At 40.6% G+C, this 19,178-nt stretch overlaps 1 protein-coding gene across 4 annotated transcripts; it reads right to left on the reverse strand.

Annotated features, from left to right (window-relative positions):
- Window positions 1-900: 900 nt before the first annotated feature.
- Window positions 901-18,519, reverse strand: LOC131551720 (phenazine biosynthesis-like domain-containing protein). Of its 4 annotated transcripts, XM_058794802.1 has the most exons (10): window positions 18,351-18,519; window positions 16,811-16,907; window positions 16,628-16,726; window positions 16,440-16,549; window positions 16,275-16,304; window positions 16,103-16,191; window positions 15,641-15,816; window positions 2,526-2,588; window positions 2,330-2,401; window positions 909-970 (listed from the first exon to the last, which is right to left on the reverse strand). In XM_058794802.1, exons 1-10 carry the CDS (start codon window positions 18,432-18,434, stop codon window positions 954-956), a joined length of 837 nt encoding a protein of 278 aa, XP_058650785.1. In that variant the 5' UTR covers window positions 18,435-18,519; the 3' UTR covers window positions 909-953. The 4 variants fall into 4 exon arrangements, 3 of the variants coding, with proteins under 3 accessions (XP_058650784.1, XP_058650786.1, XP_058650785.1); XM_058794801.1 differs by having other exon boundaries at window positions 901-2,401; XM_058794803.1 differs by lacking the exon at window positions 16,811-16,907 and having other exon boundaries at window positions 901-2,401; window positions 18,351-18,493.
- Window positions 18,520-19,178: the final 659 nt, after the last annotated feature.

Genomic DNA, 19,178 nt, shown 5'->3' on the forward strand with positions numbered 1-19,178 from the left:
TGTACAGGCCCATCTGAAGTTTGCCAATGATTCAGAGGAGAACTGGGTGAAAGTGTTGTGGTTAGATGAGACCAAAATCGAGCTCTTTGGCATCAACTCAACTCGCCGTGTTTGAAGGAGGAGGAATGCTGCCTATGACCCCAAGAACACCATCCCCACCGTCAAACACGGAGGTGGAAACATTATGCTTTGGGCGTGTTTTTCTGCTAAGGGGACAGGACAACTGCACCGCGTCAAAGGGGCGATGGATGGGGCCATGTACCGTCAGGGCCAGGGCATTGAAAATGGGTCGTGGATGGGTATTCCAGCATGACAATGACCCCCAACACACGGCCAAGGCAACAAAAGAGTGGCTCAAGAAGAAGCACATTAAGGTCCTGGAGTGGCCTAGCCAGTCTCCAGACCTTAATCCCACAGAAAATCTGTGGAGGGAGCTGAAGGTTCGAGTTGCCAAACGTCAGCCTCGAAACCTTAACGACTTGGAGAGGATCTGCAAAGAAGAGTGGGACAAAATCCCTCCTGAGATGCGTGCAAACAACAAGAAACGTCTGACCTCTGTGATAGAAGTACTAAATAATGTTTTGCGAAGGGGTCAAATACTTATTTCACTCATTAAAATGCAAATCAATTTATAACTTTTTTGAAATGCGTTTTTTTGTCATTCTGTCTCTCACTGTTCAAATAAACCTACCATTAAAATTATAGACTGTTCATTTCTTTGTTAGTGGACAAACGTACAAAATCAGCAGGGGATCAAATTTTTTTTTCACCACTGTATGTATGTGTGTGTATATATGAATATATATATATATATATATATATATATATATATATATATATATATATATATATATATATATATATATTCTACACTAAACCAGTTGCAGTATTGTTGTTTGTCGATAATATTTGCATTTTTACCTATTGGTATTTTCTTGTAAATATCTCTCGCATCAGTTTCTCCCTATGCCTGTAAAATAGACAGTTTTATTAGTATTCTGCAATAAAATGTATAAAACATACATTTAGATCTGCAGACTTTTAAAACCAAATATTTTTATTGTATTTTAGCACGCAGGTAAACACATTTGCCCATTCAGTGAACAAAACATCAGTTTGCAGATCTTTAAGAAAGAAAATTGACTTATTTCCATTAACCCTCTGGTGCTGTTCGGTCATTTTAGACCGGAAAAAAAAAGTTTTAAAAAAATCGCTACTTCATCGGAATGGTACTAAACTTGGTGACTTTTATGGCAGTCGCTATGTGACCACAAAAAAAATTGTGGACTTGATTCGAAAAAGCTAAATAGCCGTAAATAAAAAGTGTCACACTTATGTTGTTCACGGTCAAAAATGACTGCCTTTGGAAATGAATGGGAAATATGCAAAAACACGAAAATACAGAGAATTTTTTGTGTGTACAATCTACAAATTATTCATGATGCAGATAAAGAGTGCACAGCAATAAAGGGGTGACACTAAAATATCAATAGTACAAAATAGACACACTCCACCCACTCCCCACCACAGACACACATATGTGACCCTGGACCCCTTTATTCTCGAAATATTATGACTTTAATCTCGTAATCTTCGATTTTTTATATTTTTTTTTAACGTGGCACTAAAACGCCGTCGTAGAAATCAGATTGATTAATCTCTGATAAAGCATTCCTGTTCATTTTTGTTGAATTTTTGTTATGTGTAACAAAATGCCTTTCTCTGTGCTCAGGTTTGACTGTAGTAAAATTAATGCAAAAACTAAGACAAAAAAAAAAAAAAAAAATCTAAACCTTTACAAAAACGTGTCTTTGAGAATGTCTAAATATATATCCAGATCCACAACTTAATAAAAATAAGTCTTTATGGCTAAAAACCACTAGAGGGTTTATAAGCCTTTTATATAGATCTATGTAGGAATCTAGTGGCTAAACCATGGAATTGCAGATGTTTTTCTTTTTTCTTTTTTTTTACTCCGACCAGATGGCACTAATCTGACTTCAAAAATTGGATTTTAAAGGCATTTGTATTATTTCCAATGGGAAAATATTTATCATAATTATTGCATAAATATTAATTAGTACTATGAAATTCTGTCAAAATACAAAAGAAAAAAGAAAAAAATATTAATGGAACAAAAATATATTACATTGATTTTACTGAAAATAAAAAAAGTTACATTTCGTTTGGTCAGCTTTTACTGTGAACAACACAAGTGTGACCCCCAAATGATCAATACCAGAGGGTTAAGCTATTAACACATTCACTGAGAAGGTTTTTCAGGTTGTCTAGATTTTAAGGGTTCCCTGGAGAATGATCTGTGCCTGACCACTGATGTTGAGTCGACCATCATCCCTGATCTCCAGCCCCAACTCTCCTCCACGACTGGAGCACTGGTATGCTGGGAAAACAAATAGGAGAGAATAGAACTTTTTTGTGCATTTTATTTTTAAGTTTTTTGAGAAAACTATTTAATTAAATCATTCATGTGAACTAATGAGGGGAGAGAAAGAAAAGGCCTTTACCCAACATTTTCTTTTTGTTCAGCTTTTCAGACCAGTAGGCAGCAAGAACTGTATGCGCAGACCCTTTGAGAAATAATTATTAGTCTTTTAAAGCAGGAAACAAAGACATATAGTGGATTTTACCAATACCAATAGCTAGGCTGAACCACACTGGCTGATACCAATTAATCCACCAACAGTTCTTAAAATGGATACTGAATGAAAACTAAAATAGTGCTGCACTATTAAAAAAACAAACAAAAAAACAGTACTGAGCCATACTATGGTGTTGAAATTAACATACTCTAACTAGATGGCCATCTTTAAATATCTACACACAAAGGGCATAGCATTGAAATTATATGCATATGGATATTGTACTGTGTGTATACTCTCACACTTTAACTGCTTCTGTTCTAGAACACCTGATGATTATCTAATCAAAATAACAAAATATGGCAGTCACACGACACAGGGCAAAAGCGCAGCACCACGTCTAGCAGAACTCTCACACGAAGGTATGCAGTCAGGTCACACCGGACATGTCACATTCAAGGTAAGGCAAGGCAAGTTTATTTATATAGCACATTTCATACACAGTGGTAATTCAAAGTGCTTTACATAAAAGTGAAAAAGTCATTAAAAGAAAAATAAAGAAAAAATAAATAAATCACAACAATAAAAACAAGGAATTAAAAAATAATAATAATAATAAAAACAAGATATAAAAATTGATTTAAAAAGAATTTAAAACATTTAAGAATAGAAAATGATTATACATAGTGCAATAAGTTTGGACGTAGCACAGTGCTCATTTGACAAATGCACAGCTAAACAGATGAGTTTTGAGTCTGGATTTAAATGTGGCTAATGCTTTAGCACATCTGATCTCATCTGGAAGCTGGTTCCAACTGCGGGCAGCATAATAGCTAAAAGCAGACTCCCCTTGTTTTGTGTGAACCCTTGGTATTTCTAACTGACTCAATCCTAATGATCTGAGTGGTCTGTTAGGTTTATAGCGAGCATATCTGCAATGTATTTAGGTCCTAGGCCATTGAGTGATTTGTAAATGAGTAATAGTACTTTAAAATCAATCCTAAATGTAACTGGAAGCCAGTGTAAGGACCTGAGGACTGGTGTGATATGCTGGCAGCAGCGTTCTGGATGAGCTGCAGCTGTCTAATGGTCTTCTTCAGAAGGCCAGTGAGGAGACCATTTCAATAATCCACCCTGCTGGTGATAAAGGCAAGAACAAGTTTCTCCAAGTCTTGACTGGACACAAAACATCTAATTCTTGCTAATTCTAAAACATCTAATTCTAATGTTTTTGAGTTGATAGTATGCTGATTTAGTTACTGCTTTGACATGACTACTAAAACTAAGGTCTGTCTCCAGAATCACCCCAAGATTTTTGACTTGATTTTTAGTTGTTTGACCCCTAGAGACAAGGTTTGCATTCACTTTGAGAACTTCATCTTTGTTTCCAAATGCAATGACTTCAGTTTTCTCCTTGTTTAACTGAAGAAAGTTCTGGCACATCCAACAGTTTATTTCATCAATGCATTGGCAGAGGGAGTCAATGGGGCTATAGTCATTTGGAGATAAGGCTAGGTAAATCTGGGTATCATCAGCATAGCTGTGATAGACAATTTGGTTCTTTCTCATTATTTGACTTAGTAGGAGCATATACAGGCTAAACAAGAGTAGTGCAAGAATTGAGCCTTGTGGGACTCCGCATGTCATGGACGTCCACTTAGACTTATGCTCTCCTATACTCACATAATAACCTCTCCCTTCTAAGTATGACCATTTGAGTACCATCCCAGAAAGCCCGACCCAGTTTTCCAGTCTCGCTAAAAGTATGTTATGATCAACAGTGTCAAATGCAGCACTAAGATCTAGTAGTACCAGCACTGATATTTTGCCAGAATCAGAATTGAAGCGAATATCATTTATTATCTTAATAAGCGCTCAGAAACCAGATTGAAAATTGTCCAGGTATCCATTCGAGTTTAAGTAGTTGTTCAGCTGATTAAAAACTACCTTTTCAATAATCTTACCTATGAAAGGAAGATTTGATATTGGTCTATAGTTGCTCAACATTGTGTTATCAAGATTGCGCTTTTTCAGAAGAGGCTTAACAACTGCAGTTTTCAGGGAGTTTGGAAAAGTCCCAGTAAGAAGTAAAGCTTTCACCACTTCTAAGAGATCTGCTTCTAAACAGTTAAGCACACTTTTGAAAAAAGATGTGGGAAGCGTGTCAAGATAGCAGGTTGACGATTTAAGGTGCTGTACTATTTCTTCCAAAATTTTGCTATCAATTGCTTCAAAAACAGATATTGTCACTTCTTTTTGAAATTGCGGTCGAATCTGTGTGACCTCTGCATAACTTGAGGAAGGATGTGCCAATCTCCTTTCTGATATTATTGATCTTCTCAGAAAAGAAGGAAGCAAACTCATTGCATTTGCTGTCAGAGAGCATTTCACTGGGAATCTGACTTGGGGGGTTTGTTAGTCTGTCAACAGTAGCAAAAAGAGTGCGAGTGTGGTTTAAGTTACTGTTTATGAGGTTTGAGAAGAAGGTCTGTCTAGCTGTGGCTAGTTCCACATTGAAAGCATAAAGGCTGTCTTTATAGATGCTATAGTGAATGTCAAGTTTCGTCTTCCGCCACATCTGCTCAGCTTTTCTGCATTGTCTTTTCATACTCTGAACTGCTGTTGATTTTCTCCAAGATGATTTTTGTCTGCCATTCTTCTTGCTGACTTTTTCAGGAGCGATATCATCAATAACATTCTTAACTTTTGAGTTAAATAAATCCAGGAGAAGATCAACAGAGTCTTGGTGTTGAAGATATAGCCTTCATAAATAGCGCACTAGTGTTCTCGTTAATGTATCTCTTTCTGACAGAGACAGATCTAGATTCAGTGGTAAAAGAGATCAATATATCAAAGAAAATACAGAAGTGATCAGATAGTGCTACATCCTTCATAACAATGGATGAAATATTTAGACCTCTACTGATGAGTAAATCTAGAGTGTGTCCACGATTGTGTGTGGGTCCATGCACATGCTGAATCAGGTCAAAAGTGTTTAAAACAGTTATAATTTCTTTTGCAGTTTTGATTTCTGCATTATCTATGTGAATATTAAAATCCCCTCTACAGCAATCTTAGTTTGATGCATTATAGGCCGCAGATTAGATGGGTCAGCCATACGGCTTGTGAAGGCCTTAGACTTTCTATCACATGCTAAAACGGAGATAGAGAAAGCTACAGGAACATGGAGTTCCCGCTTGTTCTGTAAACATTTGTGAATGTTGCTGCTAATATAGCGGGGACCCGACACATATCACTGAGAGCTGTTTTCAGTTGTTTTTGGTTCACCTACAGCCAGTGGAGGAGGGTTTGGGCCCTGGCGTTGTGGCAGCGGTCGAAGAGCTCTCACAGGAGGAGGAGGGAGGGCTGGGCCTGCAGTCTTTGGTGGTTGGGGTGCCCACCGTTTTTAAGTTGATATCTGGGGGCTTGCAGCGAAAGAGTGGGAGAGTTTGGTCCCAGCATACACCAGTTCCTCCATTTTCTGTGAGAAGCTTAGAAGTGGAGATGCTGGAGAGAGGGATAATGTGTCTGGTGAGCGGGGCTCTGGCTCTGGTGTTTCCGGTGGCTGTGATATGTGGTCCTGGCTTCCCTGGCTGTATTCCAGAAAGTCGTCCTTGGGTGCTGAGTCTTGGAGCTGATGTAGTACGTCACAATCTGTTTGTGATGAGCTCTGTGGGCAGGGCTCAACTGGGATAGTCTCCGTGAGGAGAGCTTGTTTTGGCTGCGTGGCGTTATCAATGTCCTTGTGGGATGTGTCAACCATATGATGACTCTGAAGCTGATATGAAGTCCTGTGGTCAGTCATATTCTGTCTAGGTGTGTGTGTGCCATCCAGGCCGAGTGGATTGGCACACACCACTGAAGGATGATGGAGGGAGAAATAGATATCGTCCTTTAGCACTCTTGCACCAAGATTGGTTGGGTGGAGGCCATCCAGTTTAAACAGCTGTCTATGGCCCCAGAAAAGACTGAAGTTGTCGATGAAGTTGACTCCTTTTATACTGCAGGTTCTTTGTAGCCATGTATTCAGCCCAAGCAGCCATGAAAACATATTAGTTCCCCTTGCTGGGTATATGGGGTGGTAGAATACCAGTGTTTACAAGTCTTGTCATAGCCGTATCTAGGGTAGAGGATGCTATGGCAACAATACGAGATACTCGTGACAATCTGATGTCTCGAATGCCTTTGGGTCTCGCTCCCTGTTTGTGCCATCGACTAGTCTGTCGATCAGTTTCGGCTTGTTTCTCTACATTTGGTATAAACTGTTGAGATTCACAGGACTCGCCGGCTGTATGCTGAGGGGGTCCATGATTACCATCTGCTGTGTGTTCTGCCTGTTTTGGAAGTCCAGTAAATAACTTTGCTTCAAGAACCACAATCCTTTGCAGAAGTCTGTGGCAGTTCATGCAGCAAGTAGATTCCACGAGAGGCATTTTCTCTTGTCTGTTTGAATGTAGACAGCCGTGTTTTCCCGTCTCCGGAATGGGAGCAAAGCACAGAGCAATAAGCAAGAGCATCCGAACAGTAGTGAAGCCGGAAGCATTCAGCTCAAGCTGCGGTCTAAAACAGTTTATTTAATCACCAAATGATTCACTTCAAGAATGATCAAAAAGGCATAAATGAGTTTTAAAATCAGTGTTAAAAAAAAAAGAAAAACGAAAAGAGAAAGCGCGATCTGTGTAATAGCTCTATATAGACTATGAATCATAGCCTACACACTTTATTAAAGAAATAGAAATAGAAATGTTTCACTGAAAAATGCACAACACACAATCTTCCATTCCAGGGTTAAGTCTTTATGTACATTAACCACAGTTTGGGACAAATATAATGTAGTTTAATGGAAAACTATATGAATGGTGCTCTGTTGCGCGGCAGGATTTCTGTCGGCTGAATGAATATATCAGGGGGCTGTTTCATAAAACAAGTTTACTAATTAAGCCAGGCTTATTTCAGTTAGTCTGATTTATTGTCACTTGATTTGGTTCCATAAAGCAAATTTACCATAGCTCAAGCTCAGTCACTCTGGCAACTTAGGCTGGGAAACTAACCTGGGGTGCTTTCCCAAAAGCAACTATGGTCGCAAATTCCGTCGTGGCCAATAGAATTTAATGGAACTTATGACCATAGTTAGCCAACGATGCTTTTGGGAAACGCACCCCTGGTTGAGGCAGGCTAACTGGCTACTGACAGGCTAAGCTGAGTTTCTCTAACACTGACCAATAGGAACGCATTGATCTGACTCTCACATACAATTATTTGACTTTATTATCAGTCCAAAAATAAAAGTAGACAGAAAATGCAACTTAATAAATCAAATAAATACAAATATAGGCTACAACTGACTGTATTTAATGTATTGTGCCCAAGATTTATTGATATTGTTTTAAGTGAAAGTGAAAGTGAAGTGACGTGGCCAAGTATGGTAACCCATACTCGGAATTTGTGCTCTGCATTTAACCCATCCAAAGTGCACACACACAGCATCGAACACACACACACACCATGAACACACCCGGAGCAGTGGGCAGCCATTTATGCTGCGGTGCCTGGGGAGCAGTTGGGGGTTCGGTGTCTTGCTCAAAGGCAGTGGCGTGCACAGACTTCCGGAGGCGCAGGGGCTAAGCGACGTTGCTAGAGCACAAACGCGGTCCGGGGGCACATAGACAGTGGCGGAGCTAATTTATACATGGGGTGGCCAAGGCTAATTCAGGGGGTCCATAGACCATGACAGAAAATCAGTGTATAACTCCAACCTGGCATAAAAAAGCATGAATAAACGATTGCTGATTACTTCACATTACCACACATTAACTATTCATTCCTACCGTAACTTCATTTATCTTACTTCTATCACCTCATTAACCAGTGGTTGGAGCAAAAGATCTAACATTAACTTGTAGGATACCGTGAATTTTGTAAATGTTCAGGGAAACAGGACTTCCAGCTTTTGAGTTCAGCCTGGATTGAGAATTATTCAGGAATCATTAACAAGCCTGTGATTAAGTACAAAACCAGTCAAAAGTTTTTGAACAGTAAGGTTTTTCATGTTTTTTTTTTTTAAAGAATTCTCTTCTGCTCACCAAGCCTGCATTTATTTGATCCAAAATACAGCAAAAGCAATAATATTGTAAAATCGGCCTATTTTTACTATTTAAAAAAACTATGCTTTCTATTTGAATATATTTTAAAATGTAATTTAGTCGCTTTCAAAGCTGAATTTGAGCATTTTTAGCCTACTCCAGTCACACGATCCTTCAGAAATCACTCTAATATTCTGATTTGCTGCTTAAAAAATATTTATTGTTATTATTATTTTGAAAACAGCTGAGTAGAATTTTCTTTGTTGAATAGAATGTTCAGAAGAACAGCATTTATCTGAAATAGAAATATTTTGTAACATTATAAATGTCTTTATCAATTTAAATCATCCTTGCTAAATAAAAGTATTAATTTATATAATTTCTTCCCTCAAGCCTTTGAATGGTATAGTGCACAATGTTACAAAAGCTTTTTATTTCAGATAAATGCTGATCTTTGGATCTTTATATTGTAACGGGCTGAAGAATTACACAACCCATCGCTTCAGGAGGTTGATATGGTACAGTTGATCCTCTTTTCTCCTTCCGGGCTGCCGCACTTGTTAGGTAACGGGCCCCACTCGCTCGGTCACCGTGTAGGGTCCTTGCCACTTTGCGAGGAATTTGCAGGCGGCCGTCGGAACTAGGACCATGACGTGATCTCTTGGCTGAAACTCCCGTGGCTGGGCTGCCCGGTTGTAGTGGCGTTGCTGGGCTTGCTGGGCTTTCGTGAGGTGTTCCCGGACTAATGGCATGACCCTGTCGATCCGCTCCCTCATCTCACGGATGTGTTCGATGGTGGACCGATGGGCGGCCGGCTGTTGTTCCCAGGCTTCTTTCGCGACGTCGAGTAGGCCGCGGGGTTGACGCCCAAACAAGAGCTCAAACGGAGTGAATCCGGTAGAGGCCTGGGGCACTTCTCGGATGCCAAAGAGGATGTACGGTAGCATCTGGTCCCAGTCCCGCTTATCGTCAGCGGCGACCTGACGGAGCATCTGCTTCAACGTCTGGTTGAACCGCTCGACCAGCCCATCAGTCTGAGGATGATATACTGTGGTCCGCAGTTACTTCACCTGCAGGAGGCGACAGAGGTCAGCCATCATCCGGAACATGACCGGATCTCCGTGGGGATGCCGACTCGACTACATAGGAGGAAGAGCTCCTGAGCGATAGCCTTGGACGTGGCTTTGCGTAGGGGGATGGCTTCTGGGTAACGAGTGGCGTAGTCCACTATCACCAGGATGTGTTCGTGACCCCGGGCGGACTTCGGCAGCGGCCCGACCAGGTCCATTCCTATTCGCTCGAAAGGCCCCTCGATAATGGGTAACGGGATCAGCGGGCTGGGGGGAGGGGAGCGCGGCGATGTCTGTTGGCACGTCGGACAGGCTTGGCAGAACCGTTTCACCTCAGCATCCAGACCTGGCCAGTGAAAACGGTCTCGAATCCGCTGGATGGTGTTACGTGCCCCCAGGTGGCCGGCCATCGGATGTGAGTGTGCCAACTCCATCACGGTCTCTATCTTCGACCGTGGCACCACTAACAGCTTTTTTTCCTCGGAGCGACACAGTAAAGCAGGCCATTCTGGACGACAAAGTGGGGGACCGGATGCGGCGGCGGCTGTATCTCCTTTTCCTCGATCACCCTCACTTGTGTCCAGCAGTGTTTCAACCGCTCGTCCCCGAGTTGTTCTTTTGCAAAGGCCCCACCTCCCGTAACCTGTTGGAAAACATCATAGAAAAGGTTAGCGGTTTGGGAGGGGGACTCACCGTCTTTGGCGCTGTCTGATGCTAGTAGGACGGGGCGTCGTCGGGGACCTCAGTTGAACTTCCGTCTTCAGCGGTTCCCGACAGGGCTGGCAGGTTGGGTGGCGGTGGCGAGCAGGCGGTCAAAACCCGGCCAGTTTCTCCCGAGGAGCACGGGGACGGGCAAATCCTTCACAATCCCCACCTCGACGGGCCAGGAGCCTGGGGCGGCCGAAATGGTGACGTGCCGAGCGGGGACCTGTCGGGTATCGCCATGTACACACGTGATGGGTAGGCGGGCTTTTGACTCCCCCCGCGGGTTGAAACACTGAATGAGGAGGATCCGTGAGCATCAGCTCATCCTGGGGGCCGGGAACCGCCGGCCTGCTCACTGGTCGCGAGATGCCCTCCGGCGAGCGTCGCTCCTGGTGTACACTTCGGGGAAATGGCAGCGCTCGCTCCCCAGCCTCGCGACGTTGGGCCGCCTCCGCCAGCTCTATGGCCTCCACCAGATCTCCCACGGTGAGCGGGTTCCGCATGCCGGCCGCTTGCTGAATCAGACGAGGGAGGGCACGGAGAAGACGATCCGCGACGACACGCTCGGCCACTTGGGCAGCGCTGGGATCTCCGGTAAGTAGCCAGTGCCGTGAGAGGCGGGATAGGTCGGCGGCTTGGACGCGGGCTGGCAAGTTCCTCGTAGGTTTCTCTTTCCGCAGTTCCTCGTAGGAGTCCCTCAGATCCGCCGGCATTGAGAAATAATGGCGCCAGCACGCGCGCCCATTCCTCCTGAGGCCAGCCCTCCTGGTTCGCCATAGATTCAAACATTTGAAGATAGCTCTCAACATCGTCGTGAACCGTCATCTTCAGCAATAGCATCGTGGCTCGAGTGCGGGGGTCTGGCAGCGGAACCCGCTGGGCGGCTGCGGTGCGGAGCATGGCGATCTCACGCTCGGTCTCTCCTTGTCGGGCGGCCTCGTGTTCCACTATTTGCTGCTGCCTAATGCTCACCTCAGTGAGGTGCTTTAATAATTCCTCCATGGCTGGGGAGGAGTCGCCGCCTTTGAAAGAGAGAGGGGGAGAGCCAAAGGAAAGAAAGAAAAAAAAAAACCTCAAATTAGTGGTCGTCCGTAGACAGGGGGATAACTCAAAAATACCAGGAAAAAAAAAGGACGCTTGTCGGTGACCCTTCAGGAATCTGCCCGCATTCTCCACCAGTGTAACGGGCTGAAGAATCACACAAGAATGGCTCAATAAATGCCCCGAAGGGTGCGTTTATTGTGAAAAGGTGGCGTGCCAATGTGTCCTGGTGTGGTGAAACTGTGCTCCGAGACCCGCTTCTGCCGTCAATCCAAGTGTTCGAGTGCTGGGTGTCCGTGCTGTGCTCGTGCGTCGTGTCTGGCCGGTCACACACTGCTCTCTGGAATGCAAGGAAGAGGTATGTTAGCGGGGAGTCTTCAGGAGACATGTCTCACCAGTGTGTGTGACTCGGCGGCTTTTGTGGCTGTCTGTTGATGAGGTTCAGCTGTGACCGGCCAGCCCGTGCCAATTGCGTGCAGGTGTTCCTCCTGTGTTTCCAGGGCGACGCTGATGAGTGCTCGGGACACGTGTCACAATATTCATTAAAAGTATCCTTGATAAAATACTCAACTGTTTTAAATATTTATAATAACAACAACAACAACAATAATAATAATAATAATAAAATGTTTCTTTAGCAGCAAATCAGCATATTAGAATGATTTCTGAAGGATCATGAGACTCTGAAGACTGGAGTAATGATGCTGAATCACAGGAATAAATTATATTTTAAAATATATTCAAATAGAAAGCAGTTATTTTAAATAGTAAACATATTGAACAATATTACTGCTTTTGCTGTATTTTGGATCAAATAAATACAGGCTTGGTGAGCAGAAGAGAATTCTTAAAAAAAAAAACATTAAAAATCTTACTGTTTTTGACTGGTAATGAACACTTTATTTTTTCTTCATTTTTCTAAACTAAACTATACAGGGAACCCTACTGATAGGGTTAAAAGTATCAATTGGTTTGTATACAAGTTCATATTAGACCATTTTCTTTTATAATGTTATATCCATACATTTTTATTAATTATAATAAAAAAGAGCAATTATGAGTAAATATATAAATGTAATTTTTGCAAACTAGTGTACATTTATCTCACTAGTTTATGGACACTGAATGGATTTTCTGCTGTTAATGTTTAATAGCTGCTGTCTTTCCGTGGTTGAAACACTCAATAAATGATTACGAGACACTACACATTAAGTTGTAGTGTATCGTTCAACATGGATCGGACGTTCATTCAATGTTTACTTCATGCTAATAAGAATGCACTCCTGCTTCGCTTGAACTGAGGCAAAGCGGGAGCACGCATGATCCGTCACGCGACTAAAAAGCTCCAAAACTGTATTTATCGTTTGAAATTCTTAATAAAGCTAATAGAATTTGAATGCTGAGACTTGGTTTCCTGGTTAACCCGGGGTGGCTGATCAGATGTCAAATATTCTGGCTCCGCCACTGCACATAGACCGGACCGAAAGGGCACTTACCGTCGGTGAAAGGGGCAGGGGCTCGAGCCCCAAGATATATGAAAACATTTTAACATGGTTGCTACTTGAGCATTCAGTTGATCCGCAGTTTCTAGCCATGCAGCTTTTCTCTCTGATTTTATGACAGCTGTAACTTTTATGGTTTTTAGTAGAACAAAACATTATCTAAAATTACTCTTTAAAGCATTAAAACACTAAATTAAAAGTTAAAATCACCCGATTAAAAAAAGAAAATAAATAATAAAAAACAGACTACATTTGAACAACACATTAACTTATTTGAGCTATGGGATGTATTAGCTAGCTTACATTCGATTTCAGTTGCCATCATTAAATTACACTTATGTGTAGGTTTAAAATTCTATGCTCACATTTAATGTCCAACAACAAATATTTTAGCAAAATTTATATTTTACTCAAAATGATTGCGCTATTATTCTGTTGCGTTTGGTCTGTTTAGTGTGCATGTGCACAGCAGTGCTCCTTCCAGTGTTGCCAATTTAGCAATTTTGTTGCTAAATTTAGCAACTTTTCAGACTACCCTAGCAACTTTTTCTTCCAAAAGCACCTAGCAACAAATTTAGCAATTTTTTAAAATTTATTTGGCAACTTTTAGCAACTTTTGATAAGTGACTCGGACAATAAAAAGACACACATTTTCCATCCTAATTACACAAAAAGAAAACCAAAGATGCCTAGCAGTACACACATCACGTGAATTGAATTAGCTGCTATTTGGATTTCTTCAATATAATAATAATAATAATAATAATAATAATAATAATAACAACTGAATAATTGTTCATTTATGATAGGCTACACTTTGTTATAGCTTGTACTTGCGATTGTTGATCAGTTAGTATGCTGTAAGAAAAATGGAAAAAATAGGCTGCTGGTAATTTTCCAGGACGTTATCCATTATCCATTGTAACCCTGTAACCCGAAAACACAATGCGTAATTTAAAATGCAGGTAAAAAAGCAATACGTAAAATTCTTTCATATTAACATAGTAGATTGTGCCCTATTTTTACAGCCTTTTCTTGGAGTGTAGCATACTAACTACTAATACACTGCTTAAAGCATAATCGTTGAGAATGTCTTAGTAGTTTACTAGCTATTAAAAAAAAGCAAACCTTAAATTGTAATCATTCAAAAATGTATAAGTGTTCAATAATTCAACGTTTTTTAAAATACAGTTTATATTTTAATATTATATTATGCATATTATTTTACAAACAAATCTAAATTAACATATATAAAATATATTTTTGCTGAGATTTAATGTTGTGACACAATTTTGCGCCGTGATTACGCAATGACGTCATCGCTCAATGACATCACAACGTCATTTAGCAACTTCTAGCAACAAATTGACCTTCCTTTAGCAACTTTCTCTGAAAATTAGTTGGCAACACTGGCTCCTTCGCTCGCGTAAACCTCGCCCAATCCTGACAGCAAAATGGATTTTACCCCCTCGGTAAAAATTGCGTTCCGGGCCCCCTCTCTCTCGTCGGACCCTTTAGAATCAGCCTAACCTTCCCCCGTTACGGCGCCCCTGCAGCTGGATATAAGCTAATGCAAATAAATAGTAACAATCATTATACATTTGGGTTGGATGTGCGTGTGTTTTGGTCACATTGTTTTAAAGCTTGAGGTGCTGCTAATGTGCACGTCCTCTTAGCCTTGATAGCAAACACAGTGCTATCCTTTCTCCACTAAAGCAGCATCTAGTCAACAAATGAATTACTTAGTAACAGTGGCGAGCGGTGACTATTTAACCGCTTATGCTGAGTGCTAAAATTAAGACCGCACCCTCCACCCCCCTCTCCTCTCCTCTCCTCTCCTCTCCTCGTCATTTTTAAAACACACTCAGAGAACGCGCTACAATCCGACTCAGCAACAGAGCAAGGCGCCAAAGCTGCGGAGAATCCGTTTATACCGTCACTGACGTAGATTTACAGAAAATTACCGTTGTTTGTCAAATAAATAATTCTACATACTTATTCCCAACACTTTATTAAGCTGTAAATCACATCTCAAATGACAAGGGATCAATTTATAATTATGTTTATTATTTAGCCAGTGAACTCATTCTCTCAGATGGCCTGGGTATGCCGTGCATTCGCAGCTTATATGGACTGAACGCCACTGCTTAGTAATAATATGAAAACATGCACTACAGTATACTGTGTACACACCGTTTTGTTGTCGCATTTGATTTGTCCTGCTCTGTGCAGCGCGCAGTGTCACGTGTCAAAACAAACAGCAAGTGGTGTCAGTGATTCCACCTCTAGAGGCCACTCTCGTACTGTATTATGACAGCAGAGCCTTCTCTGCAGCTCCAGCTATGGACGCAACCCGGAAAAACTATCGGCATGGATTTTTACAAATAGCTGATCGTTCCAGCCAGGGCTGTCCTTAGCTGATGCGGGGCGGGGCGAGGTAGGGAGCGGCCCTGGTTCCAGCAAACAACTATCGGTGTCAATTAATTGACACAACCGATCCATCGGTCAACCTCTAAAAATTGCATTTTCATTTAGAACCTATTTGAATCCATGGCTTTACGTGAGGAAGCTTCTACAGATTTCTCCACATGTATTGTAGGTTGCTGCAATTTGAGGATTATGTGATCATTTCAGCTCACCACAGACTGGATCTTCAAGGACCCCTAACCAAGGAGAAAAGTAACGGGAATAGAAGTCATATCCAGGTTGTGCAGTTGAGGCTCCCTTCATTGTAACAATGACACCTTTAATCTTCCCAGTAGATTCATTTTTCAGCAGATATTTTGCTTCAGGCTTCAAAGATGTAAGTTCAGATCTGCCAACAACAAACAGTCAACAACCTTGCATGATGATCTAGATACAAAAATAAACTGCCATTTTGGACAATATTACCAACATACTATTAATTCTTGCGAGATTAGATGTTGCTTTAAAAATGTACTTGACATAAAATTTGCAATGAATTATCTCTTTTTGCTTTGAGCGAATTGTCTTGTTTCTCTCTTTACATTATTCATCTCATTTAATATCCACAAATACAATAACTTCCTCAATATAATTTTCTTCCTTGTTATATTCAGCCTCTGGATGTCCAGCAGTACCTGTCGCATGTTTCAGCCAGACAAATCATTAGGTTCCTTGTGGTTGGATTATAGCACACATCCTGAATGGGTGCATCTCCTACTACGGCCTGAAAATGCACATAAAAGCTTGTTTTCCTTATGTCATTTTAAAAACCCAACATAATGTTAAATTACTCACTGGCTAACTTACTTTCAAAAGATCCTTGATTTCATGTTGATCCTGCAAATAAAACATACAAAACTCACTCAATTCAGACCAAAAAATAAATAAAAATAAAAACACTACTTGATTAATCATAAGAGCCTATATGAGTTTTGTTGAAGAAAGGGTCCACAAGGTGTGTTTTGGTCATACCTGGGGGTTTGGTTTGTTTAAGGGAAAGTCCATTATTAGAGATTCTTCATGCTGACGTACATAAAGCTCCCCACTCAACGTCTCAAACACCAGTACAGGGTTGACATTTTCTGTGTGATGACATTGTGATTTTAGAATAGTCACAGTCCATTGTCTTAATTATTAATGTAAGAACAAGTGTTTCTTACTTTTCATGTAAAAGAGCACTGCGGCTGAGGCCAGTGTTGCATGTCCACATAGTGGCATCTCACATGTGGGAGTAAACCAGCGTAATCCAAACCTCGCACCTTTCAAAATATATCAAAACCAAAAGCAGACATGTAAATCAGAGTTGTTTGAGTATTTCAACATGCATCTCAGCAGCAGAATACCTGAGGAAAAATCCATAGAATTCCGTCTTGTGATAAAAGCAGTCTCTGATAAATTCATCTCAGCAGCAATGCTCTGATAAAGATCATCTCGTAGCTCCTAAATGTATTACAGAAAAATATTTCATATTCTGATCTTTATAGCTAACGTTTAAATTAGTGCTGTCAACTGATAAAAACATTTTTCTGAAATTAATCACAATTAATCCCACTTTACATTAAGGTTTTTAAATATACATTTCAATAATTTCCCATGTAATCTTCAAATGAATGTAGAAACAATAAATACAGTATTTTAATATTTGTTTAGTGGCATTTTTTTTATGACTGAAGTCGAGTATTATTGAAACCAATACTACTACTGATGTCTCTAAGAAATAGATTTTTTTCCCCCTAATATTTGACCATTGACTATAGCCATTCAATATTAGCTACAGTATAATTGAGAGCTATAAATTTTAATATTTATTAGACTTTAAAAATAACAACTTCTAATTAAAGTGAACTTAAAACAATCTTCACATAAACCAATTATAATAAATGTCATACTTAGCTACCTGTGCCCTTCAGCAGGTAGGAAAAATACAGAAATTAAATAAACTTATCAAACACTGAAATCTAAATTAAATACAGATTAATCCTTAAAGCTACAAAAGTTATTGATTTCCTCTTTTTTCTTTTGTTCTTTGATTAACAGACATCACAGCATCTGGTTTATTAGGTTTTTTGGCTGCTATTACTTCACTGCCGCTTCTGAACTTGACGCGGATCTGACATGCATCGTATTTTCTCACAACTCGAGATTATGGAATATGGAAGGCCGTTAGGGCCAAAACGTGTGGTACTAACGCGTCAACACGCAATTACGCATTAATGTGCAAATTGCGGGTTAACACATAAATTATGTGTTAAGCTGTACATGTTAACACGTTAGTACCACACGTTTTGGCTCTAACGGCCTTCCATACGAGACTGAGGTCTCTGCAGAGGAAAAGTGGGATATTCTGACTTTGTGGGTGTTTTCAAACTGCTGCATGTTTCTAAACCATGCAATGAAAACAATGCCCCTTACCTGACCCCACCCCTAAACATACCCATCACTATGACATGGGCCAATCAGGTAACGCCCCTCTGTTTTGGCCTCACCCACTGATCTGGTAACTCCCATTACTTTCCTGCAGAGACCTATACTTGTGGGGAGCACAACCTTTACCATTTCTGGCATGCTTCAGGTCTTAAAATCTCTATTGAACTGACAAGTTGAATCGGGTGTGTAAGATGAGGAGGACAGTACTGGGATGCTCCAGGACAGTTTTGAAAACCACTGCATTTCAAAGACACGCTCTTAAATCTGACTCATATACAGCCTAACAAATACTAACATACATGTAGAGTTTTAAGGCAGCTTTAATTTAAATATTTTTAACACCATTGAACTGGAAGAATTAATCGCATGCCTTTAACGTGCTAATAATGACAGCACTAGTTTAAACAATCAGAAACTAAAAAAAAAAAAAACTTTCTTGTGCAGTGTAATACTTACATTCTCTAAAAGACATACTGCAGCAGGATTACCTTTGAACGGTAAATTAGTAAAAGAATCAACAGTAAATATTGGAATCTCCATTGCTTCTACTCTAGAGTAAAACAGCTGTAACAAGTTTAGCGTGACATTTAGCAAGTCATAGTCCAGTGCTGCTTTGAGGCTTGCTGAAACTGACCCCAGTAGTGTAACCCCCCTTTTTAAAGTTACAGGCAACACATAATTATAAATATTACACAAATTAATTACATGTAATTACATGCCGGTATTTATTTATTTTTGGTTACACTTTATTTTAAGGTGTCCTTGTTACAGTGTTATTATACATTTAAGTACTGAGTAATATTAATTAACATGTAGGGTGATCAGGCAAATTGGGCCACTTTTTTTTTTTTTTTTTTTTAATCGCTTGGAACACTAACAAAAAACCCATGTATGACATTTACTGCAAAGAATTTCAAACAGATGAGGTATAAGACACTCAAACCTTTCAATGAATTTCATCAATAAAAATGAAAAATGTACAAAAACCCGAACATTTGGTGTGTGAGAGTGTGTGTGCGCATTCGCGTTCAAGATTGATGTAAAGGTTTTTCAAAAACAGTCCTGGCAGATAAAGCCGTCGTCATCAAAAATGCCATTCTCTTCACCACAGCGCTCATGAAACCAGGCACTACAGTGATCACAGCACACCCAGTCCTGAGTGGCCTTTGGGTCACTGGGGTCGCCGTAGAGGGTATGGACATTAGCTTCAGCATTGTGGCAAGCTCTTTTTCAGCTGCTTCTGGGAAGATTGGTTTTCGACCAGAAGCATGGTCTGTGCCAGTG

This window comes from Onychostoma macrolepis, chromosome 13, assembly GCF_012432095.1.
Source record: "Onychostoma macrolepis isolate SWU-2019 chromosome 13, ASM1243209v1, whole genome shotgun sequence".
Lineage (NCBI taxonomy): Eukaryota > Metazoa > Chordata > Actinopteri > Cypriniformes > Cyprinidae > Onychostoma > Onychostoma macrolepis.

Bases quoted from the DNA above. Each gene is read 5' to 3' on its own strand.
- LOC131551720 (XM_058794801.1), bottom strand. From the start codon at position 18,434: ATGGAGATTCCAATATTTACTGTTGATTCTTTTACTAATTTACCGTTC. The intron at 16,550-16,627 runs GTAAGAAACACT...GTCATCACACAG, and splicing joins AGTGCTCTTTTACATGAAAA to AAAATGTCAACCCTGTACTG. The intron at 2,402-2,525 runs GTAAAGGCCTTT...TTGTTTTCCCAG, and splicing joins GAACAAAAAGAAAATGTTGG to CATACCAGTGCTCCAGTCGT.